The sequence below is a fragment of the Phyllobates terribilis genome, unplaced genomic scaffold, assembly GCF_046119375.1.
Source record: "Phyllobates terribilis strain yellow unplaced genomic scaffold, ASM4611937v1 Scaffold_1__5_contigs__length_1240528914, whole genome shotgun sequence".
Classification (NCBI taxonomy): Eukaryota; Metazoa; Chordata; class Amphibia; order Anura; family Dendrobatidae; genus Phyllobates; species Phyllobates terribilis.
In genome coordinates, this window is record NW_027362761.1 from 726498404 (window position 1) to 726524293 (window position 25890).

The 25890-nt window shown below is 42.4% G+C and overlaps 1 protein-coding gene across 1 annotated transcript in view; it reads right to left on the reverse strand.

Moving 5' to 3' along the window:
* Positions 1-3698: 3698 nt before the first annotated feature.
* Positions 3699-25890, reverse strand: part of CACTIN (cactin, spliceosome C complex subunit) — a 50182-nt gene continuing 27990 nt past the window's right edge. Inside the window, exons 2-10 of the mRNA XM_073686351.1 lie at positions 20084-20495; positions 19907-20002; positions 17544-17689; positions 17235-17397; positions 17023-17137; positions 8454-8646; positions 5659-5781; positions 4834-5117; positions 3699-4338 (exon numbers count right to left, since the gene is read on the reverse strand). Coding sequence (XP_073542452.1) covers positions 3848-4338; positions 4834-5117; positions 5659-5781; positions 8454-8646; positions 17023-17137; positions 17235-17397; positions 17544-17689; positions 19907-20002; positions 20084-20495 — 2023 coding nt within the window. The 3' untranslated portion in view covers positions 3699-3847. The remainder of the gene's footprint in view (positions 4339-4833; positions 5118-5658; positions 5782-8453; positions 8647-17022; positions 17138-17234; positions 17398-17543; positions 17690-19906; positions 20003-20083; positions 20496-25890) is intronic.

Below are 25890 nucleotides of genomic sequence, written 5' to 3' on the forward strand. Positions count from 1 at the left end.
AAAAAAAAAGTACATAGACCCTATAAGGGGTGTCCAGGGCTGTGGAGTCAGAGCCCATTTTGGTGGAGTCAGAATCGGAGTCTGTATAAAATGGACCGACTCCTAAATTATATAATAAATTGGGTTCAGTAGTTCAATGCAGTTTGTGGGGAATATTTTTTCATAAGAATTTGGGAAAGTTCTGAAATGTCCTATAAATGTCTGTCCTATTCCTGATCTAAGGGTCTAGACTTTTAGCGGAGATGAATCTGTGCTACAGTAAATTTACCACTTAAACATGAGCCATGTATGAGGGAGTCGGTGCCATGGAAATTGAGTCGGAAGTTTGGCTTACCGACTCCACAGCCCTAGGCTTAGGCTGTGTGCCCACTATGCATTTTTCAAGCGTTTTTGAAGCGGAATTTCGGCAGCAAAAACGTTTAAAAAAACACTTGGTAATACGTGCCCCATGTTCCCCAATGATAATCCGCATGTGCTGTGCACATGCTGCGGAAATTTCTGCTGCGGATTATCATTGCGGAAAAATACACAGCAAGTCCATTAATTTTGCGTAAGCACGGCGTTTTCGCCGCCATTGACTTGCATTGAATCGCTTAATATCCGCATGACTACATGTGCACTTGCGGATATTAAGCGATTCAATGTGCGGATGATACCCAGGTCTGGAGAAGAGGAGACTCTCCTCCAGACCCGGGTACCATAGTACTTGTAAAAAAAAAAAAAAAAATTTAAATAAAACATTATACTCACCTTTCAATGTCCCCCGGTCTATTCTCCGGTGCGTCGGGTCTCTTGTACGGCTCGCGGTGCAGTAAAAGGACCTTCCATGATGTCATTTAGTCATGTGACAGGTCACGCGACCGCCGACGTTGGCGGTCGCATGACTAAATGACATCATGGAAGGTCCTTTTACACCATCGCGAGCCGCCCAAGACACCAGACGCACCGGAGAAGGAGACTGGGGGCCATCGGAAGGTGAGTATAATGTTTTGTTTTTGTACCATTTTTATTCTTTTTTTAACTATTACTTGGTCACACTATATAAATCCAGGCCAGTTGCATGGATTTATATAGTGTGACCAAGTTGTCAAGCACTTTTCCAAGTGATGCTAAAATCGCTTGGAAAAGCGCTTGATAACCCGCATGCAGAAATGCATGCAAAAACACTTGACAAACGATTCTACCTGGCAGGAAAAACGCATGTAAAATCCGCATGTGTTTTTCCTGCCAGGGAGAAGCGGAAAAAATCCGGAGCATTTCTGCTTCATGGGCACTTAAAGGGAATCTGTCCACAGGTTTTTGCTTCCCCATGTGAGAGCAAAAAGTGGAAGCAGGACTACCAACCATAGGTAAATCTAAAGCAGGGTAGGGTGTATAATAAAATTTAACCTTTAATAAATATAGCTATCCCCAATGGGGATCAAAAAGGACACAAAAAAGGTACACACAAAAGTGTTTTATCTGTTAGCGATCTGTTTTCTGAATGTTGAGCGCTGTATAACCTCACGCACACCACTGACCGCTTTCTGTGTACACCACCAGTCCACCGCTCTGCTGCCGACTTCTATACTATTAATCTAAGCAGACAACAGGGGGAGACTGCGCAGAGGTTAACTGCGTCAGAGACACTCAGGGACAGCACCACCCCTGAAACGAGCGTCACTGACCACGCATTGTTTCAGGGAGGGAGCAGGGGCTATGACAGTGATCACAGCCTCTGCCCTCCTGATGATTTTGGAGTATCCCAGCATGCACTAGGATGCTCAAACAAATTGTCAACAGACAGGAAATAGGAAAAAAAAATACAAAAGCAGATAGTGTAGTTAGGGAACGGTAGGGAATTTTTAAAGCAAATATATTAGAAAATCGCTTAGATTATGGGACTAAATAGATCAGGAGTTAGGAGAAAAATGCTTTGTCTTCTGACCACCCCTTGAAGTTTCAGGTTTCTGCATTTAGTGCAGGTAAGGGCATGGCCTTCCTCTCTGAGCTGGGCATTACGTTTATATAGCTTCCCATTGCTGGGTACCCATATTCACGTTCACATCACTTTGACACATGGTAAGGCTTTAATACTAGGAGGTTAGGACCCTCCCAAATTAGGTACACCTTGATGTTGGTGAGTTGGCATTTTATGCTTTTTTTGATCAAAACCATTTTTTTTTTACTAAGTTCCCTATGTCATTTATATGAACCATAGCTTTTACTTACTGCAGGGCATTTCCTCATTTTGTTTCTATCTTAGGTTTTGTCTGTTTAATGGCCAGTGTGAACATGCTCCTATATTTTGCATGCATAACATACTCCAATTCATTTTTTTCAGTTAAGTTTATGTAGTTTGCTTAGGTCAGAAAAGATCCCTGAAACATGCTTTGATGCCACTACCTTCGAAACTCAAAGAAAAATTCAACACTGCTGATAACAGCAAAAGCTCACAGAGCACAGATCATGTAACAGTTAACAGTCCTATATAATGCCACAGATAACAGCGATAACACTCCAAGTATAGATAATAAAGATAATATACAGACAGGGCAGGTGGCCCTTCTGGGGTGACTGGTGGAGCCATGCAGGAGAGGTCCCCAGGGACATACAAGGCACAGGATGCAAGTCTTCCTGGCTAACTGGTGCGACTGCACTCAACGGTTCACTGGGGACCTGCAACGTCTTTATGGAGCACTCCTAGGTGTCACAATGCGAACCCATTTACTGTGCTGCGATATAGCAATGGCAAATAGGCTAGGGCTACAACCTGTGTCATGGCCAATGTCAAAATGTAGCCCTAGTCTAGTTTTCAAAAAAGCACGACCTAAAGAGATTCATGGCACTGCCCTTATCAAGCGCGCACGCAGCAGGTCTAAGTACCTTGTGATGCCCCTGGTATACTGGGCATTTATCGTGTGTATTTATATAATCCACAGGTACAGTACATATTTTAATATACATGTTCCAGTGAAGTGAGGATAGGCTCAGAGACCAGTCCAGTCTGGATTCATCACAGCAGTAATGACAGGAGGCAGCAGTGATTTAGTGCCGGTGATCCCGGAGCTCCTAGCGCAAGGGTCAGTGCTGTATGTGGATGAGACACCTGATCCTGCACCGACAACACAGCACGGAGCATTGGATTACTGAATCACTGCTGGTAATCGCACTGTGCTGCCTCCTGTCATTAATGCGTTCTTCACCTCCTGCTCTGGACAGCAACAGTCACCAGCTCAGTAAGACCCTGCAGAACAGCTATAACTGACGGAGGCCCTGATGTCTCTTCCTTGGATCCAGCCCTGTTTGTACATATGCACAGGCTGAAAGTAGTAGCAGAGAGTGGGAGAAGACTATTTGGGAGGAAGAGCAACGCGGGATAACGAGGTGTGCCGCAGCATAAGCAGTGTGTGTGGTGTGGTGTGGTGTGGTGTGGTGTGGTGTGTGTGTGTGTGTGTACCGAACTTGTGTAACATCGTTTATTTTATGTAAAATTGGGCAAAATACAGCTTTAGAGATCTGGAGCGAATCAAAGTGCCTATTGGCAACTGTCCAGTGCTAATGCGCGGAAATAGCAGATCGCCACAAAGCAAGGGCATGCGAGACATGTAGCTTGCGAGCCACGGATAGGAAACCCCTGGTCTACAGTAGACAGCAGCAATAAAATACTGAGTACAACAGGAACACCGATCTGATCAGGACCACTTGGATCTACTCAGTTTCTGCAAGTAGGTTTGTTTATTTGCAAAACTAAATAATATAAAAGCAAATGTGGCTGCAGGGACAAGAGCAGATGGATTGATTTTTATATTAAAATGTCCATTATACAATCAACATTTACAAGTAGAAAAATACATCTTGTTGTAGGTCATCTTCGGTAACGATACCTCTTAAAGTGGAACCACAACTGGAAGATACCATTGGAAAATTGGCAGCGAAAACCATGTCTGTGAGAATATTCCCACTCTCTGTTCACAATTTTGAAGGCAATATCCTCATATGGTGGTCCTGCATGAAATCTAAGAATTGCAAAGTCCTTATTGTCTTGGCAAGCCTCAAGAAAGTACTCCGGAGTCGATCGTTTGTCAATCAGGTCAGGGTAGAAAATGTTAAACTTATAGCCCTGCACAATTTTTGGAGGAGGATTGTCAAAATCATAGTGAGTCTGGTTATACTTGTTCCATTCAAAGCCCGTATGAACGCGGTTAAAAAAGCGAGGTTTTCGAGGCCTGTATTTGTCTGCCCACAGATAAGCTTTGCTTGTGACTGGAATTTCCACACTAAACTGAGCTTCATCCCCATCCATGCCTTCTTTTGCCTTCCGAATAAAGATGTCCTCAGGGCTCTCACTGGCATCTCCTGGAAACAGTACAGGTATTCCAATTAGTGAAGCACTGACATGCCAGTAGTATACAAGTATCATACACATAGATCGTATACGCCTAAAGTAACGTGATGTACTTGTACTTCTGCTTCATATAGCCTAAAGCAGTGTTTCTCAACTCCAGTCCTCAGGACCCCCCAACGGATCAGGTTTTCAGGATCTCCTTAGTATTGCACAGGTGATGGAATGATTATCAAGGCATCAAAAAATGCCACAGGTTCTCTCACCTGTGCAATACTAATGAGATCCTGAAAACCTGATCTGTTGGGGGGGTCCTGAGGACTGGAGTTGAGAAACAGTGGCCTAAAGGATGATGTTCTACAACCCATTGTGACTTAAAGGAGAATTCCCATCTCAAAGTATGCCACATTTCTGAGATGAGGGTTGTCAGCATATTACCTGAGGGCTTCTCTTACAAAGTTTGATACTAAATACATTACTTATGTCTTACATGTCCAACTCTGCCTTACCTGTCGCCAGCATTTGCTGTCTGCACAACACCAGTCTCTGTTGGTCTTCCTCAAAGTCAACTACATGTGCATCAAATGGCAACTCCTGGTTGGTCAGCAGCTTGGGACTGTATCGGCCGGCATCATAATCATTCAGGCTCTGTTGTATAAGGTCTTCTTCCATGAGGACAGACTCTCCACCTTCATCTTTTCCTTCTTCATCTGCTGCCTCTTTAGATTCCTCAGACGCTGCAGCTGCAGTGGATGAGCCAGGTTGCTCTAGCAAAGGTTCCTCCCTAACTGGCCTAAGCATTTAATTTAATAAACAGGAGAACAAGAAATTGTAAAAATTAACGATATTGTGATGTGAAATAAATAAAAAAATAGATTAAGCCAATAAAACTGAAACCTCACAGCTGGGAGTGCCTTCATATTTCTATTATTATGGCTTTAAGAAAATGCAACAAAGTCATCCTAAACCTTTCCAGATAGTCAAGTGGTACAAGAAGGTAACGGATCTATTATCAGAAATATTTTGTAGCAAATATTAAAAAGGGCTGTCCAATATTAATAAAAAAATGACCTGAAGGCAGTAGATGTGATAAAACAACAAAATCTCTGTTACCTAGTAGATCTATCGCGTCCTGCTCGTCCCACAAGGATGACATACTAATGACAAGCATGTGACTGCTGCAGCCAATCATTCGTCTCAGAGGTCACATACTGGACCTCCATCATTTCTATGTGGTCAGCATGTCATCAATGCAGGACAATTAACCATTGAGGATTTATTAAAAACCTGAATAACCCATTAAACTAAAGAGCAACAAAACTTTATGGCTTTACCTTTCATCAGGAGAAACTGGTTCCTGTTTTATGATAGGAAACAGAGGTTCACTCTCTACACCTTGCTCTTGCTTAAGCTTGAATAGCTTTTGACGTAAAACATCCTGGTGACGCTCTCTAAGCCTGGGAGGAAAAAAACAAATGTGTATCGCACTGTAGTAATCACAAGACAGACTGTAGTACAGACAAACGGAAACTGTGCTCAATAGAAACACTGGAGAGGAACCCAACCCATACGAGCGTACAAGCTATAAGGAACAGAGAAAGGTCAGGGCAAGAATTTAGCAGCGCTACCCAGGTGGAGGTCATGCTGGAATAGCCATTGTGCTATCAAGGTACAATGCTAGGGGAGTTTGACCCTAAAAGATGGAGCAACCATGAGAGACGTTTTGCGTATGTATGTCAGGAATTTATGTTGTAGTGCCCAGCTCATGCTTCTGGAGACACGCACCCGTATATTAGACAGGCTCATCGCAACAGAAATGCCAAACATGTGGACAACAAATGTGGTTTAGGCACACTGGGGCTCAGAAGGAAGGGGGCATTTGGATTTGGGAGCACAGAATTTGCTGGATTTCTTTTGGGGGCGAGGAGCCATAGCGCTTTTCCAGAGCCTTTGTACTACCACCAACGTGGAAGCCCCTATATTTCTGTTGACAGATAACGGACAAGAGTGGGGACTTTTTTATAATATATATATCTATATATCTTGCCGTAGCCTGGTGACCGGGATGTCGTCATGACTGCCTCAGATCACCCCGACAACTATCAGGCCCCTGAAATGACGTTGCGGGGCGCTGATCTGAAGGGAGAGGGAGCCCCCTCCCTCTCTTCTAAATGCTGCGATCGATAAGCGGTTAAACTGCCAGGCAGTGAGAGCCGGGTGTCAGCAGTAATATTAACTGAACATACGGAGGCGATTGCACAGCTTCTCTGAGCGCAAAATCGCCAATGACGTGCCCAGTATGTCCAAGGTCGGGAAGTCAATCCCCTCCATGATGAACTGGGTACGTCCACAGTCAGGAAGGGGTTAAACTGCATATTATTAACCTACAGATATGGGGCTAGCTTTTTTTTTTTTTTTTTTTTCCTTCTTCACATGACAGGTTCCCTTTAACTTTATTGTATGGGTCAGTACAATTATAGCAATACTAAATTTATATAGATTATAAATCCGCAAAGAGAAAAAACAGCAATTCTATATTGGATTTGTTTTTAAAACCACCAATCATTATTTGGTATAACTGCCACATTCTATGGGTTGATATGATCACGGCAATAGAAAAAAATTATATATAAATTTAGTATGTTTTGCTATCTTTGCAAAAGAAATTACTTTTAACAAAAAATAACTTTGTTCACCATGTTCTGATACCCATAACTTTCTTAGTTTTCTGCAGATGTGTTGTAGGAGGGCTTGTTGTTGGGAAATTTTACTGGTACCCTTTTTGGGCGCACATATCATTTAATCATTGTTTATTTTTTGTAGGAGGCAAGGACAAAAAAAAAAACAATAACTCTGGAATGGTTTTAAATCCTATTTTTTCAGAGTTCACCATGCAATAAAACTGACATGTTACCGTAATTTTATTCTGTGGGTTGATATGATTAGGTTGTTACCCTATTTACACCTTTTTTAATCCAAAATTGGGGAAGAAGAGAAAGCCAGTACCAAGTACTGTTCTAGAGTCTAATCAGTTGCTGAGGCTCCTCGCCCTGTGGAGACCGGGTGCTGCTCCTCGTGCAAAAAGTGAGTACAGCAAGTAACAATGCAGAGAAAAACAAGAGAGCACTCACTAGTCTAAAAAAATCCTCCTTTATTTCATCCGTTAAATATCCATAGCAGGGGGGGTCGGTGGTACACATTTTTAAAATTTTGCTACTTTTTCACATGAAAAATCATTTAAAAAAATACAACTTTTTTTGGTTGTGATATTTTAGGAGCCCTAACTTTTTCAATTCTCAGTTTACAGAACTGTATTACGGCTTGTTTATTTATGTTTAAACAAGCTGTCGTTTTTAATGGTACCGTGTTAAAATACATATGACTGTTTTTGGTCACTTTTTTTTTTTTTTTTTTTGAGCCAAGATTTACAAACACAAACTGCCAATTATAGTTTTTATTTTTCTTTTTTAATGGTGTTTTTAGAAAGTTATGAAAAAATATATATTTTTAGTAGGGGTCCTTACGAATACGGCAATACCAAATCTGTGTCCTTTTGTGTTTTTAACAACAAACATTAGAAGTTATTTTGTGTTTTTAATTTCTACATTTTAATACTTAAAAACAGTCCTTTTTCTTTCTATTTCTCTTCTTACAGGGCTTAGCAGTCCTGTGGGGTAGGACACATGATCCTTGGAGCTCATCAATAATACACTGTAGTATTCTGTACTACAATGTGTGTCGAGTGATTGGCTGAGTGATCTAGGAGACATTGTTAGGCATCTTGTTGCCATAGCACTCATCTGCACCCTGCGATCATTCTGCAAGGGTGCTGAGGGGTGACAAAGGGAGCGATCACTATTGATAGCAGCATCTAAGGGGTTTAAGTAGTGGGATCGAGCTTTGTCCAGTCTCGGCACATGTAGCAGGAGCCTGGATGTGTATAACAGATGCACAAGCACACCCAATGATGTACACCCAATACTGGGAAATCACCAGCAATCTGGACATAGTCACATCCATTTGCAGGAAGAAGTCAAGTAGATTGTAACAGACAAAAGTTGACAAGCTCAGTATTGCTTATGATAGTTTTCAGGAATCTATGACAAATGAAAGATGCAGACAATCTTACCTAGCTCTGGCCATGTAAGCACGAAGCTGCTGGAGCAGGCTCTCCCAGTAACCAATGTCGAGATTTGGCCCACCTGCTTTTACCTTGCTCTCAATCCCTTGAGATATGACCTGGAGCTGGCTGTAGGTCTTTCCTTTAAACACCGCTTGCACATCAGTGCTGACGGAGGCATTTACCCCCTCACGTCGCTCTCCTAAAAATAATAAAAATAAAGTTTACATTTTTTCCTTCATTAAACCAATGATTTTGATTCAACCCTGATTTATTCTTTTTTTGCTGCAATTTCCATGTGCACAATAATTAGGTAGGGGAGTATTTTGCCCATATCCTTTTTATGCATCTCCAAGATGTATAAACTTGAATGCTTATTGGATGAAGCAGATCAGGTGATGCGTATTTGTGTAATGAGGGTATGTTTGGTCTAAGGATACAACACTTCACCAAGGTGAGTAGGGTGCAGACTTTCCTAGAAATTGCTAAAGTTATTGGGGCGTGATCACAAAACCTTAAAAAAAATTGTGTTGCACAGTCAACAGGATCACAAAAATGGGTTGAGAAAAAAAAAAAGCCCATTAATTTTGGAAGAATTGAGAAGAATCAAATGTGAAGCGACCAGGAAGCCATCATCCTCCAGTGCTGCCATATTCCAGAACTGTAACCTCCCTGGAGTGCCCAGAAGTACAAGGTGCTCAGAGACATGGCCGAAGCAAGGAGGCTGTAATCCGACCACCACTGAACAAGACACAGAAGATGAAGTGAAAACAGGTTTTTCAAAGGCTTCATGGACTGATGAGAAGAGAATGGCTCTTGACAGATCAGATAGATGTGCCCATGGTACAGACCTCCATTTCAACTCAAACGCCAGTAAAGGTGGCAGTGAGGTACTGCTATGGGCTGGTATTATGAAATATGGGTTAGTTGGACCTTTTCAGGTTGCAGATGGACTCAAAATCAACTTCCAAACCTACTGCCAGTTTTTAGTACACACTTTCCTTAAGCAGTGGTACAGGAAAAAGTCTACATCTTTCAAGGAAACTTCGATTTGTCTGCAAAACAATGCTCCACTTCATGCATCGTAGTACTCCACTGCTTGACTAACTAGCCTTAAAGATGAAAGAATAATGAAATGGGCCCCTCCTCATCTGTCCCTAATGAGAACTTGTGGGCCCTTCTTAAACGGGAGATTTATAGTGAAGGAAAACAGTATACCTCTCTGAACAGTGTCTGGAAGGCTGTGGTTGGTGCTTCCCAAAAAGATGTTTGAGGAAAGAAGGCTTAATCGTAAATCACAGATGCAGATTCTTTACTGTAAGAGCAGTGAGACTATGGAACGCTCAGCCACATGATGGTGTAATGGTTAATTCACTACAAAAGTACAAGGACAGCTTGGGTGCCTTTCTTGAAACATAATAGTACATATTATATTCTGTGATGGGACGTTCATCCAGGGAACTAGTCTGATGACTTATGTGGAATCGAGAAGGATTTTTTTCCCTAATATGGGGCAATTAGCATCATTGGGGTTTTTGCCTTCCTCTGGTTCAACATGTTAGAAATTAGGCTGAACTCAATGGACTAATGTCTACCTTAAAAATACGAAACTATGAATAAAAATATTGAAAATTATCTAAAAAGCTGTTCAGCTTCAAATTTTTCATTTTCACAGGTTGTAATGAGAGAAAATGCACCCTGAAATGTGTAAAGCAATTTCTACTGAACAAGCCAATACCTGGTATGTGGTTGTAATCTACTGTTTGGGCACATGGCATGGCACAGAAAAGAAGAACTATATGGAGCGTAATTTTGTCTGGAAAGGATTGTGGGCGCCATGTCGCATTTATAGAGCCCCCAAAGTGTTGAAACAGAAGATACTCCCCGCAACTGACCCCATTTAGGAAAATAGACCCCATATGTGGTCAAAAGCTATTGTTTGGGCCAAGCAATGACCTCTCTGTGACATGAGTAAGTAGTAGCTCTCTGTTCAATATCATACCAGTAGAGAAATAAGGCTAGAGAAATAGGAATAAAAACTAACTTTTTTTTGATAATTATTAAAAAGGAAGTAGGCCTTCGATCGCTGAAGGAAGACTATCCTATTCCTATTGGATGGTCCTCCTTCAGCGATCGGATGAGGTGAGATCGAACCACTTACTCTATTGCACAGGTCCTACAGAGCACTTTCTTGATGAGAATGTTTATTCACCCTCTTGCTCGTTACAGTGCGATTCGTCTTTGTCATATGTCTTATTGGGCAAAATTCCTGTTTAATAATTATCAAAATTAGGTTTTATTCCCATTTATCCTCATCTCTCTGCTGTTGGTACGAAAGCTATTGTTTCGGCATGCAGCAGGGCTCGGAAAGGAGGCTTTTTGGCTTGTGATGCGCAAATTTGCCTGAGATAGTCTGTGGGCGCCACTTTGAGAACCTTCAAGGAGATTGAAAAGCAGAAAAACACCCAAAGTAACCCCATTTTGGAAATTACACAACTGAATAAATTCATCTCTAGGTGTGATGAGCATTTTAAACCCACAGATGTTTCACAGAATTTTATGCTTTAGAAACAAAAAAAAAAAATAAAAAATTTTTCCACTAAAATGTTGTTTTAGCACTAAATGTTCCATTTTCTTAAGAAGTAATAAGCGGAAATGGACCCCAAAATGTATAGAGCGATACCCAATATGTGGTCATAAACTTCTGTTTGTGCACATGGCATTGCTCAAAAGCGAAGAATCACTATTTGGCTTTGAGCACACATTTGACAGTAATAGTTTGTGGGCGCCACTAGCAGAGACCCCAATGTGCCAGAACAGCAGAAAGTAAACTAAACCTCCCATGGAATTCATCTAGTGGTGTGGTGACCATTTTATTCCTAAAAGTGTTTTGAGTTTTCTTTACCACTGGGCTTTGTGAAAATTAATAAATTATCGTACATTTTTACAAAAGCTAGTAAAAGAAAAAAAAGGACTAAATTTATTATGCTAGTTCTCCTGAGTACGGCAATACCCTACATATGGTCATACACTTATGTGGGCACATGGCAGGGCTCAGGAGAAAAGGAGCACCACAGCGGCTTTCCTGGAGTAGTATGTGGGCACCATTCTGTCAAAACAGCAGAAATCCCCAAAAAGTGATCCATTTTGCAAATCGCACTCAAGGAATTTATCTACAGATGTAGTGACTATTTTGACCCCACTAGCATTTTCCAGACAATAGTGTGCAGCGGATGTTGCAGAGTTAAAATTGTAAATATGCTGTTTTATTGCCCAATATATAGTGCCCAGCTTGTGCTTCTGGAAACATGCACTCTATAAATTGCAAAACGGGTTGTCCAGGACTTTGCAATTGATGACTCATCTCAATACGAGATAGGTTGGGTCCGCCACCGATCAGCTGAAAACTGCTCCGACAACGGCCCGAACTAAGCGACGAACGGGTGGAACACAACAACCCCGTACATTGCTTGGTGGATGCCTCAAATAACAGCAGTATATTCACATCAATGGGAGCTAAAGCGCAGTACTTGTCTGATGCCACCAAGTTATGTATGGGGCTGCTGTGTTACGCCTGTATATTGCTTAGTTCTGGCTGCTGCCAACGGAGGCTTATGCGGCATATAAGAGGTTACATAGCCACGATCAGTATTAGGGCTCATTCAGATGTCCGTGCAAATAGGTCCAATCATGGTCCGTATTGCACGGATTGGCTGCGGCTCTCCCAACCCCGAATGTCACAGCTTCAGACATATTTCTATGAGGCCGTCACGCTCGGTTCTTGAGACCAGCAGCCAGTCCGTGCATTAGCGGTCCGTGCTCAGACCAATTTGCACAGACGGCTGAACAAGCCCTTAGCTGGGTTACAGCAGGGTGTCGGCTATGATTTACAGCTGACACACAATGATTTTTCCAGTGATTTTTGCTTGTGATCCGGCAAAATCATGGTGCTGTATGTATATAGCAGTTTGTGCCAATGCACATCCCGCTGCACTGTCAATGCATGGCGGATGTCAAGAAGGGGTTAATGAGCTAAAAACAATATACCGTATTTTTCGGACTATAAGACACATTTTTAACAAGAAAAACTCTTGTTAACCCCTTAAGCCCCGCGGGTGGTTTGCACGTTAATGACCGGGCCAATTTTTACAATTCTGACCACTGTCACTTTATGAGGTAATTACTCTGGAACGCTTCAACGGATCCCACTGATTCTGAGATTGTTTTTTCGTGACATATTGTACTTCATGATTGTGGAAAAATTTCTTCGATATCACTTGTGTTTATTTGTGAAAAAAACGGAAATTTGGCGAAAATTTTGAAAATTTTGCAATTTTCAAAATTTGAATTTTTAAGCCCTGAAATCAGAGAGATATGTCACACAAAAGAGTTAATAAATAACATTTCCCACATGTCTACTTTACATCAGCACAATTTTGGAACCAAAATTTTTTTTTGTTAGGGAGCTATAAGGGTTAAAAGTTGACCAGCGATTTCTCATTTTTCCAACAAAATTTACAAAACCATTTTTTTAGGGACCACATCACATTTGAAGTCACTTGGAGAGGTCTTTATGACAGAAAATACCCAAAAGTGACACCATTCTAAAAACTGCACCCCTCAAGGTGCTCAAAACCACATTCAAGAACTTTATTAACCCTTCAGGTGCTTCACAGGAATTTTTTGAATGTGGAAGAAAAAAATGAACATTTAACTTTTTTTACAAAAATGTTACTTTAGACCCAATTTTTTTTATTTTCACAGGGGTAACAAGAAAAAATGGACCCCAAAATTTGTTGTGCAATTTCCCCTGGGCACGCAGATACCCAATATTTGGGGAAAAAACACTGTTTGGGCGCACGGCAGGGCTCGGAAGGGAAGGAGCGCCATTTGACTTTTTGATTGTAAAATTTGCTTGAATAATTAGCGGACGCCATGTTGTGTTTGGAGAGCCCCTGTGTGCCCAAACTTTGGAGCTCCCCCACAAGTGACCCCATTTTGGAAACTAGACCCCCCAAGGCACCTTTATAGATGCATAGTGAGCACTTGGAACCCCCAGGTGCTTCACAAATTGATTCGTAAAAATGAAAAAGTGAAAAAAAAAAACACTTTTTCATTTTATGAATCAATTTGTGAAGCACCTAGGGGTTCCAAGTGCTCACTATGCATCTAGAAAGGTGCCTTGGGGGGTCTAGTTTCCAAAATGGGGTCACTTGTGGGGGAGCTCCAATGTTTGGGCACACAGGGACTCTCCAAATGCAACATGATATCCGCTAACAAATTGTCGGCTCAATTTGTTAGCGGATATCATGTTGCATTTGGAGAGTCCCTGTGTGCCCAAACATTGGAGCTCCCCCACAAGTGACCCCATTTTGGAAACTAGACCCCCCAAGGCACCTATCTAGATGCATAGTGAACACTTGGAACCCCAAGTGCTTCACAAATTTATTCATAAAAATTAAAAAATGTTTTTTTTTTTCATTTTTACGAATCAATTTGTGAAGCACCTGGGGGTTCCAAGTACTCACTATGCATCTAGATAGGTGCCTTGGGGGGGTCTAGCTTCCAAAATGGGGTCAATTGCGGGGGCGCTCCAAAGTTTGGGCACACAGGGGCTTTCCAAACGCAACATGGTGTCCGCTAACAATTTGAGCCGACAATTTGTTAGCGGATATCATGTTGCATTTGGAGAGTCCCTGTGTGCCCAAACATTGGAGCTCCCCCACAAGTGACCCCTTTTGGAAACTAGACCCCCCAAGGCACCTATCTAGATTCATAGTGAGGAGCACTTGGAACCCCAGGTGCTTCACAAATTGATTCATAAAAATGAAAAAGTGTTTTTTTTTTTCACTTTTTCATTTTTACGGATCAATTTGTGAAGCACCTGGGGGTTCCAAGTGCTCACTATGCATCTAGATAGGTGCCTTGGGGGGTCTAGTTTCCAAAATGGGGTCACTTGTGGGGGAGCTCCAATGTTTGGGCACACAGGGGCTCTCCAAACGCAACATGGCGTCCGCTAACAATTTGAGCCGATTTTCCATTCAATTTGTTAGCGGACACCATGTCGCGTTTGGAGAGCCCGTGATGTGCCTAAACAGTGGAGCTCCCCCACAAGTGTCCCCATTTTGGAAACTATACCCCTCAAGGATTTTATTAAGGTGTATAGTGAACATTTTGAACCCAGAGGTACGGCACAGAATATGTTTACATTAGGTCATCATATTGAATAAGTTGTCATTATTCTTGAGCGCAAGTGCTCGCTACTTGAGTTTGCATCGGGTACTCAGGTATGCACCATGTACAGCGTGTGCTCGAGTGACATGCTCGAGTCCCTGCTCCGCATGTTTCACGGTTATTAGACACCCAAAAAAAAACATGCGGGGGATCGCTCGTGCATGGCAGGCAATCCCCGTAAAGTTTTTTGGCCGCGAAGCATATGGGGCAGAGACTCGAGCATGTCACTCAAATACCCACGATACTCAATGCATACCAGAGCACCCGATGCAAACTCAAGTAGCGAGCACTTGCTCTCAACACTAGTCGCCATATCGTAATCTTTTTTTCTTACTTTTGAAAAAAATCCCAACCCCAGCCCTAGCCCCAGCACAACCCTAGCCCCAACCCTAGAGTTTATTTTTGACGCTGTTCCTTGTGCGGTATAAATGATTAGACGACTTTATTCTTCAGGTCGGTGTGATTACAGCAATGCCAGAATCATATGGGGTTTTTATGACTGACAGCTGTCACACACTAAAAGACGCATTTTTTGTAAAATCTAGTTTTTGCATCGCCATATTTTGAGAGCTATAATTTTTCCAGATTTTGGCAGACAGTCATGTGACGGCTCGTTTTTTGCGGGATGACTTGACGTTGTTATTGGTGCCATTTTCAGGCACGTGACATTTTTTGATCGCTTTCTATTCCGATTTTTGGGAGGCAGAATAAACAAAAACCAACAATTCAGAAATTGTTTTTTTGTTTTTTTTTTAATTCTGTTCCGCGTGTGGTAAAATTGATGAGGTATCTTTATTCTTCGGGTCAGTACGTTTACAGCGGTACCACATTTGTATCATTTTTCTATGTTTTGGCGCTTATACACAATAAAAGCTATTTTATAGAAAAAAATATTTTTTAGCATCGCTTTATTCTGAGAGCTATAACTTTTTTATTTTTCGGCTGATGGAGCTGTATGGCGGCTTGTTTTTTGCGTGACGAGATGACGTTTTCAGCGGTATCATTTTTATTTATATGCGTCTTTTTGATCGCGTGTTATTCCACTTTTTGTTTGGCGGTATGGTGATAAAGCATTGTTTTTTGCTTCGTTTTTTTTTTTTTTTTTTTTACCGTGTTCACTGAAGGGGTTAACTAGTGGGACAGTTTTATAGGTCAGGTTGTTCCGGATGCGGCGATACCAAATATGTGTACTTTTATTGTTTTTTTTTTTTTTTTTATAATAATATTTATTGATGGGTACATTATATTTTTATTTTTGGTGGATTATTTTTTTATTTTTTTTTTAATATTTTTGCAAATTTTTTTTTTAATTTTTTTTTCCACTTTCACACAGTTTATACACTTTATTACTTTGTCCCACTCTGGGACTTTCACTTTATTTTCTCTGATCGCCTGCATGGCACAGGAATGCAGCACCATCCCTATGCCATGCAAGCTGTCAGAAATGCACAGTGTGAAGATTGCTTGGAGATGCACTGCGCATGTCCAAGCAATCTTCCTGCTGTCTGGTGACCCAGATGTTGTCATGACTACATCGGGTCGTCATGGCAACACCCAGGAAGCCTTTGCAGACTGCGCTGGAAGCCGGAAGAGGAGGTGAGTATCGGCGATCACCTCCCCTTGCCCCCGCAATGCCGCGATCGACTTCGATCGCAGCATCGCGGGGGTTAATGTGCTGGGAGCGGTGCAGGACCGCTCCCTGCACATAGTACCGGGTGTCAGCTGTGACAATCAGCTGACACCCGGCGGCGATCGCGCCCGCACAGCCTGTGTGCGCGCGCGATCGCCATGACGTACTAATACGGGTCTGGCTCTTAAGTCCCAGGGCACAGACGCGTATTAGTACGGCAAATGTTGTTAAGGGGTTAAAAAGTGTGTGCGTCTTACAGTCCGGAGGCAGCTTTCTGTGAAGCAGAAGAATGCAGACACAAAGAGAGCTGTTCGCTCTCCTCCTGTCTGACACTGATCTATGTGATTGGTGCAGAGCAGGAGAGGAAGATTACCAGGAATGATCGGAGGCTACAGGAGCTGAGCAGCTGCAGGACCTTCTGCACTAGGTTCTGAGGTTTCTGTTTTAATATGCAACCAATAAAACATTTCATTTTAATTTCTGAATGACTGTGCCGATAAATTACCTACTCCTTTTCCTCGGCTTGAAAGGTGCTTGATTTAATCAAGTGGAAGGTCCTGAAAATGCTCTGCTGCTGCAGCCTCCATACAGGTCCCGGTCAGGAACTGCAGGATGTGGTAATGTATAGTTAGCGTGTGTGAGTGTGAATATTTTTTTTATACATACACACACACACATACACAGTAAGTGACTCATGTAACACATCGCCCTTACCTGGTCCCTTGCCAGATGACTCTAGTTTGCGCAGTTTAGAAATTTCATCTTCTGTGATAGTGGTCATGTCTCTCCAAAAGTCCACATTCTTTCCCTGCTCCAACTCCATGTAGATCTAGAAAGCAAACGTAATGAGTAATAAATATGTACATTTTCCTGTCCAAATGTAAATTAACCAAGCCTTGCCTATATTGAGGTAAAAAACAACTCACTTGAATGTCTTCCAGCAAGTCCTCAAGATCAGAGACTGTGAGTCCAGTTAGGAAAGTGTAAGGCTCATGCATTTCAACAGCCAAATCATCATCTTCAGCACTGATGTACTTGGCCAGCAGATCTATGGGCTTTGCACGCCCATCCCTAATGCGTATTTTAGATCTGTTTTTGACAGATAGAAGAAAAAAGAAATCCATTAAATCATACTATTTATTAACAAATGTCACAGTTCAGGTTGGAATATATAAACATACAGAAAGCAGAAGTTGAGAAATGCTAATATATCATTAACCTAAGTTGGTACCCACCGCAGTTTTGCCTGATGAAGATGAAAGTTGTCTTCTTGCTCCTCCCAGGTCTTAAAATGTTCAGCTTCCTTTTCTCGTTGCAGCATCTCCAGTTCTTGCTCTCGCATGGCTTTTTCTCTCTCCCTTTCTAACCTTAGTTGCTTAACCTTGATAAAAGAAATATTTTTCACAGCTAAGCAGCCCAAGAAACAGACACAAAGGCATTCCAGACTAATTCTGGGGGAAAAAAATGAAAATTAAAGGGAATCTGTCAGTGGAATTTCACCCCTCCAACAATTTATATGCACATGCAGCTCTATCAAAGACAAGTCCAGCGATACCTTTACATGGCCAGTCTGCTCCTCCATTACTGAGAAATCAGTGTTTGTCTTGATATGTAAATGAGGCAAAAGATCTGAAGCATTTGTCATTCTAGCTCTATCCCCTGCCCAGTGCCACCTCCTCCTACATGACTGACAGCCTCTATGCTGTGTGACTTCACGCAAAGGAGCCATCAGTCACGCAGGAAGAGGCAGCTCTAGGCAGGGAATAGAGCTGGAGTGACAGAGGCTTCAGATCTATCATAGTCATTTACATATGAATAGAAACGCTGATTTCTCAGTAATGGAGGAATGGACTAGCCATGTAAAGGTATTGGTAGACTTCTCTTTGTAGAGCTACATGCACACAAATAGTTTGGGGGCTGAAATCCTGCCTAAAGATTCCCTTTAAAGTGTATCTGTCCGCTCTCTGAATTGGTCTGTTGTAGTGAATAATATTCATAAAGTTGCTTAATCCTAATAAAATCACCAGTGATTACATGACTGTGAAAGTGCACAGAGGCAGGAGCGGACAGAGACAGAAGAGGGCCCCTTTGCAAGAACAATATATGGGCCCTTTACGTTCAATAGCTCATCATAATGGACAATTCCACCTGCTTCGGAGGTAGGAGTGGGCACTCTTACCTCTTGGGCCCTGTGCGGCTGCATAGGTTGCACAATGGTATGCCCGCCCCTGCACAGGAGCCTTACTTAAAGACCCTTTAGGGCACACGTGTCAAACTCTGGCCCGTGGGCACCAGTACCTCCACCCCTATGTGGGGACCATTATTCTGTACGGAGGACTATGTCGGCCCATTATACTGTAAGGAGGACTATGCGGTGCCCATAATACTGTATGGAGGACTTTGTGGGGCCCATTATACTGTATACTAGTTGGCCCGTTACTTTGTCCAAGTTTTTAATTTTGGCCCTCTGTGTGTTTTGAGTTTGACATCCCTGCTTTAGGGTCTGTGGTTTTTGGCTGCAGAGGAGATGATGACAGCACACATCACCACTGCAGTCAACCTCTGCATTGGATATACTACAATTTTCAAACACTGTGCCATTTTGTCATGTAATTGCAGCATTTTCTATACCAATTGAGTGATGCTACAACGATGACAGTACCAGCTTATGCGTCAGTTCTGACTAACGAGATCAACGTGTAGACATCTATAATGGATCCAGTAGGTTGAAGGAAAACTCCCATATAATGCACTTTCATTACTGTCAACTTCCTATTGCCTTAGTGATATTCTGGCTATGCTCACTTCCTTATCTGAAGGGGAGTAGGGCCAGTGATATCACATCTATCGATATCTGCCAGAATGTGTGCGCCTGTCCTATTCAATCATTCACAAGTCACAGGAGGTATTCGTAGATGAGAGGTCACCGACACTACTCACTTAATGCTATGGAATTGGTCGGAGCCGGAGTAACCCTTTAATATTCCCTTTCATAAGCAATATTACCGCAGCATGGCCAATGTAATTCTTGTGTTTCGGGAAAGCTAAAGCAGAGACTAGCAGTGGAATAAATCCTGTACTGAGCTTTCTCCCACTTGGAAGGCAAAGTACTGAGGAAAACCACATATTACTAAAATGTTCTCACCCTGAAGTTGACAATGAACTACACGTACAGCGGCCGTGTGCCATCACTGTACAGAGCGGCCTCAGGAACCAAACAGTATCAGCGCCAGACACTTACTGATGTTATTAAAGCCAGCTCCAATCACATCACTTTAACCTCTTATATGCCACTGTCAAGCATAGCAACGGCATGGAGCAGGCTCCAACATTGCTACCATCACGTCCGATGGTCATTGCGGCAATTGTACTTATCTGAAGAAGCATGTTGACAGGTCATGCACAATTAACACCGTAAAAACAAAACCTCAAAAACAATGGCGGAAGTACTTTTTTTTTCTCCACCAATTTACTTCACTCAGAATTTATTTCTGCTTCTTGGTATATTATATAGTAAATTGAATGGTGTCATTTAAAAGTACAATGGCTCTTGGAAGAATGAAGGGAAAAAACACACACACACACACGTTCACCTAACCTTTTGAAGCTCTAAGCGGTTATCTTCCTGGATTAGTTTGTTCCGATCTTTCAAATCTTTTTCATTGAGATGTCCAATTCCTTTCTTCTCTAGTGCCTATATAAACACAAGAGTGTCGATGAGAAAAGACTACATACTGCTATACAAGACACAAATTTAATTATGGAGTAATCTAACCTTGCTCCAGATAAAAGTGCCCAGCAGGTTATTATCTCCAAATGGGTTGTCTGTATTGGTGTAGCCCATATACTCCTCACCCCAGCCCATCTTCTCTCTCTTCTTGCGTTCTTTGGCTTCCTTCTTGGCTAGCCGTCTTGCTCGCTTTTCCTCTGGAGCCTCCATTGCTTTCATCATCTCTCTTTTTGCTTTCTTCTCCTCTTTTAGTTTCAACTGTTCTTGCAGGGTCAGGCCAGAGTCCGATAAATCGCTAGGGCTCTGTGATCTAGCTGGAGATGAAGATGAGACAGAAGACATGCTGCACCTTGACCTTGATTTTCGTGCCGTGCTGTTCTCATCCTCTGATGAAGATTTTTGTTTCTTATCTTTCTCTTTGCTTCTTTTTCTAACTTTGCTTTCACCAGAAATAGACCTTAAATACATTCAGAAAAGAACCAGATGAATTAATGCTTTATCATGCTCCAATGTAAAACAAACTGCAGTAGTATAATGTAGTCTCCATACTGTCACACAACTTCGTACATGGACAATAATCTTACCAATACAGAGTAGGATACATCTGATAGTTTGAACATTTAAATAAATAGAAAAAAAAAAAATCACATTTGATTTTACGAAGAAAAATCTATTTAAAATACAATATAAATGTACAATATGACAGAGGAGGAACACAGAACAAACCCAGTAAACCGCATGGCGGTAAGTACTCCCCAGAAATTAGGACACATGGATTAATATTTGCCATTGTGGTTTTGCTACTGTGGTAAGGTCCATGTGACGTGCTTTGTTGCTAGAGCACCGCACTGCTACATTACATTGATTATTTATTATTTTTTATGCAGGGGTGGTGGACATTATTAAATATGTCATGCTTTTAAAGGGAATCTGTCAGCAAGACTTCACCCCCAAACTTATGGGCATCTACAGGTGCATCTCACTAAATTAGAATATCAAAAAGTTAATTTCAGTTCTTCAATACAAAAAGTGAAAAACTCATATTATATAGAGTCATTACAAACAGAGTGATCTATTTCAAGTGTTTATTTCTGTTAATGTTGATGATTATGGTTTACAGCCAATGAAAATGCAAAAGTCATTATCTCAGTAAATCAGAATAATTAACAAAAACACCTGCAAAGGCTTCCTAAGTGTTTAAAAAGGTCCCTTAGTCTGTTTCAGTAGGCTCCACAATCATGGGGAAGACTGCTGACTTGACAGATGTCCAGAAGGCAGTCATTGACACACTAAGTAAATGCAAAGTAAATTTTGCATTTCATTTGGAAATCAAGGTCCCAGAGTCTGAAGGAAGAGTGGAGAGGCACACAATCCAAGCTACTTGAGGTCTAGTGTGAAGTTTTCACAATCAGTGATGGTGTGGGGAGCCATGTCATCTGCAGGTGTAGGTCCACTGTGTTTTATCAAGACCAAAGTCAGCGCAGCCGTCTACCAGGAAATTTTAGAGCACTTCATGCTTCCCTCTGCCGACAAGCTTTTTGGAGATGGAAACTTCATTCTCCAGCAGGACTTGGCACATGTCCACACTGCCAAAAGTACCAATACCTGGTTTAAAACAACAGTATCACTGTGCTTGATTGGCCAGCAAACTCGCCTGACCTTAACCCCATAGAGAATCTATGGGGTATTGTCAAGAGGAAGATAAGACACCAGACCCTGAAGGCTGTTATCAAAGCAACCTGGGCTTCCATAACACCTCAGCAGTGCCACAGGCTGATCGCCTCCATGCCACGCCGCATTGATGCAGTAATTGATGCAAAAGGAGCCCCGACCCAGTATTGAGTGCATTTACTGACCATACATTTCAGTAGGCCAACATTTCAGATTTTAAAAACATTTTTCAAGCAGTTGTTATAAAGTATTCTAATTTACTGAGATAATGACTTGTGTTTTCATTGGCTGTAAGCCATAATTACCAACATTAACAGAAATAAAGACTTGAAATAGATCACGCTGTTTGTAATGACTCTATATAACCCAGTGCTCAAAAAAATAAAGGGAACACTTAAACAAAAGAATATAACTCCAAGTAAGTCAAACTTCTGTGAAATCAAACTGTCCACTCAGGAAGCAACACTGATTGACAATCAATTTCACATGCTGTTGTGCAAATGGAATAGACAATAGATGGAAATTATTGGCAATTATCAAGACACCCTCAATAAAGGAGTGGTTCTGCAGGTGGGGACCACAGACCACATCTCAGTACCAATGCTTTCTGGCTGATGTTTTGGTCACTTTTGAATGTTGGTTGTGCTTTCACACTCGTGGTAGCATGAGATGGACTCTACAACCCACAGAAGTTGCTCCGGTAGTGCAGCTCATCCAGGATAGCACATCAATGCGGGCTGTGGCAAGAAGGTTTGCTGTGTCTGTCAGCGTAGTGTCCAGAGGCTGGAGGCGCTGCCAGGAGACAGGCAAGTACACCAGGAGACGTGGAGGGGGCTGTAGGAGAGCAACAACCCAGCAGCAGGACCGCTACCTCCGCCTTTGTGCAAGGAGGAACAGGAGGAGCACTGCCAGAGCCCTGCAAGATGACCTCCAGCAGGCCACAAATGTGCATGTGTCTGCACAAACGGTTAGAAACCGACTCCATGAGGGTGGTATGAGGGCCCGACGTCCACAGATGGGGGTTGTGCTCACAGCCCAACACCATGCAGGACGCTTGGCATTTGCCACAGAAAACCAGGATTGGCAAAGTCGCCACTGGCGCCCTGTGCTCTTCGCAGATGAAAGCAGGTTCACACTGAGCACATGTGACAGATGTGATAGAGTCTGGAGACGCCGTGGAGAGCGATCTGCTGCCTGCAACATCCTTCAGCATGACCGGTTTTGCAGTGGGTCAGTAATGGTGTGGGGTGGCATTTCTTTGGAGGGCCGCACAGCCCTCCATGTGCTCGCCAGAGGTAGCCTGACTGCCATTAGGTACCGAGATGAGATCCTCAGACCCCTTGTGAGACCATATGCTGGTGCGGTTGGCCCTGGGTTCCTCCTAATGCAGGACAATGCCAGACCTCATGTGGCTGGAGTGTGTCAGCAGTTCCTGCAAGATGAAGGCATTGAAGCTATGGACTGGCCCGCCCGTTCCCCAGACCTGAATCTGATTGAGCACATCTGGGACATCATGTCTCGCTCCATCCACCAACGTCACGTTGCACCACAGACTGTCCAGGAATTGGCGGATGCTTTAGTCCAGGTCTGGGAAGAGATCCCACAGGAGACCATCTGCAACCTCATCAGGAGCATGCCCAGGCGTTGTAGGGAGGTCATACAGGCATGTGGAGGCCACACACAATATTGAGCCTCATTTTGTTTTAAGGACATTACATCAAAGTTGGATCAGCCTGTAGTGTGTTTTTCCACTTTAATTTTGGGGGTGACTCCAAATCCAGGCCTCCATTAGTTAATAAATTTGATTTCCATTGATGATTTTTGTGTGATTTTGTTGTCAGCATATTCAACTTTGTACAGAACAAAGTATTCAATGAGAATATTTCATTCATTCAGATCTAGGATGTGTTATTTGAGTGTTCCCTTTATTTTTTTGAGCAGTGTATACGAGTTTCACTTTTTGTATTGAAGAACTGAAATAAATTAACTTTTTGATGATATTCTAATTTAGTGAGATGCACCTGTAGGTCTTTCAAAGACAAGTCTAGAATTTTTGTTACATGGCCAGACTATTTCACCATTACTGAGAAATCAGCGGTTGCATTGATATGTAAATAATAATAATCTTTTTATTTATATAGCGCCAACATATTCCGTAGCGCTTTACAATTCAGACAATTTACAGACATTATCGGCACTGTCCCCATTGGGGCTCACAATCTAGATTCCCTATCAGTATGTCTTTGGAGTGTAAATGGCTATGGTAGATCTGAAGCCTCCGTCACTCCAGCTCTATTCCTCGTCCAGCACTGCCTCCTCTTAGACTGAGGACTCATCATAGAGACGGTCAGTCAAGCAGGAGGAGGCAGTGCTGTGCAGGAAATCGAGCTGGAGTGACATAGACTTCAGATCTACCATAGCCATTTACATATCAATACAAACGCGGATTTCTCAGTAATGGTGGAATGGACTTGCCATGTAAAGGTTTTGCTGAACTTGTCTTTGAAAGTGCTATATGTAGATATAAATAGTTTGGAGTGCAAAATCTTGCTGACAGAGTCACTTTAAGGGATTGATTATGCAGGAAAACAGTGGCTAGAAGACAGTGCCACGGGGCTGCTGCGATCTTTCTACCATTTCCCAGTACAATCACTTTATCTTGCCGGGCAACGACTCTTTTACCTACAAAACCACAGAGTTATTATCATGGAGTCTTGCAAGAGAAAATGCAGTCTCCTTGCAAGATTAAGTGATTTTAATGTTTCCCTGCACAAAGACAGCAGCAGCATAGGGCTGTGGTTAAAAGTCGCAGCATGACAGCTGCATGGGACTGCAGCATTAGAGTTGCAATTACCCTCTACGTGTGTAATTGTCACATCGCCCAGTGGTCTGATTTCTGGGGTAGTTTGTCCCCCATGATTCTCTTTTGTGTTATATTGCACATATATAAAGAATCTTAACTTGTGTGTGGGTTTCCTCTGGGTTCTCTGGTTTAAGACATCCTGATAGGGAATGTAGATTGTGAGACCCTATCGGGACAGTGCTGATAATGTCTGTAAAGCACTGTGGAACTAATGGCGCTATATAAAGTGAGTAAAATAAAACAACCAGGACCAACCCTGCACGTTCTAACAGTCTCCCACCTCACAGTATAATCTTATAGCAAGCACTAGGTGAGTATAGTCATTAAACTATAACTTTTAATTCAGATAAATATAAAAAAGTAGAAATGTTACCAATACCTATAGGCAAAAAAATACACATCAAATTCACAGACAATATAAAAAAGTGATACCACTTCAAAAAGAATTGTGTTCACATAAAATATTAGAGGTGTCTCTCCTCAAATATGTGACAGTGGTCACAAGATAACTATACACCTAGGTGTCTCCTTTAGGGAGTGTCAATGGTCACACCACACTCCAACATCATAATCAGTTAGTACTGAGGTGCCAGTTTATACTTATGGTCAAACAGTATCATAGTACCTCGCAACATAAATAAAGAGACACATTGGAATGGTCTCACCCATATCTCTGTGTTCAGGAGGGAGGGGCCATTAAAATTTCCAGACGTCTTGTGTATCAACCAGTCGTTCTCATCAGGAGGAGCACATTGGCAGGCCTATTATGCCCTAAGCACTCTATTAAGGCCCTGTATCCCCATTGCTCCCGCCCTGACAAGGGCAATCCACAGCTATCCCTATAGCTGGAAAGCCCTGTACTTAGATGTGTGTTTCATCCCTCTGGGTTCTTCAGGAGAGCCAGGTGCACTACATAAACTCTCACAGAACTCCTTACAGTTCCCTGTTCAGGAGTATAATCACTGACTGGTGCCAGTCACTGCTGTAATGGAGGTATCTTAAATACCCTCCCCTTATCTCTAGTATCAATCATCTGTAAAGGGGCTGATCAGGGAGTATATACACAGCAGGTGTGCCATGTCTGCATATTTCTCCTACCTTATGTCATCATGGTGCGTTATGCTGCCTCCACTTCGTTTGATTAATGACTCTTCCACCACAAGGTTGGACGCGCATGGCTCCTGCCGCGTCCATATTCCCACATATTACTTCCGGGGACGGAACTCCTGAATGCTTACAGCGCATGTCCGTCTGCGTAACACTTCCGGGGTCCTCTAATCTGAAACGCACGCCTCACCATTGTGTGCCATTACTGGGT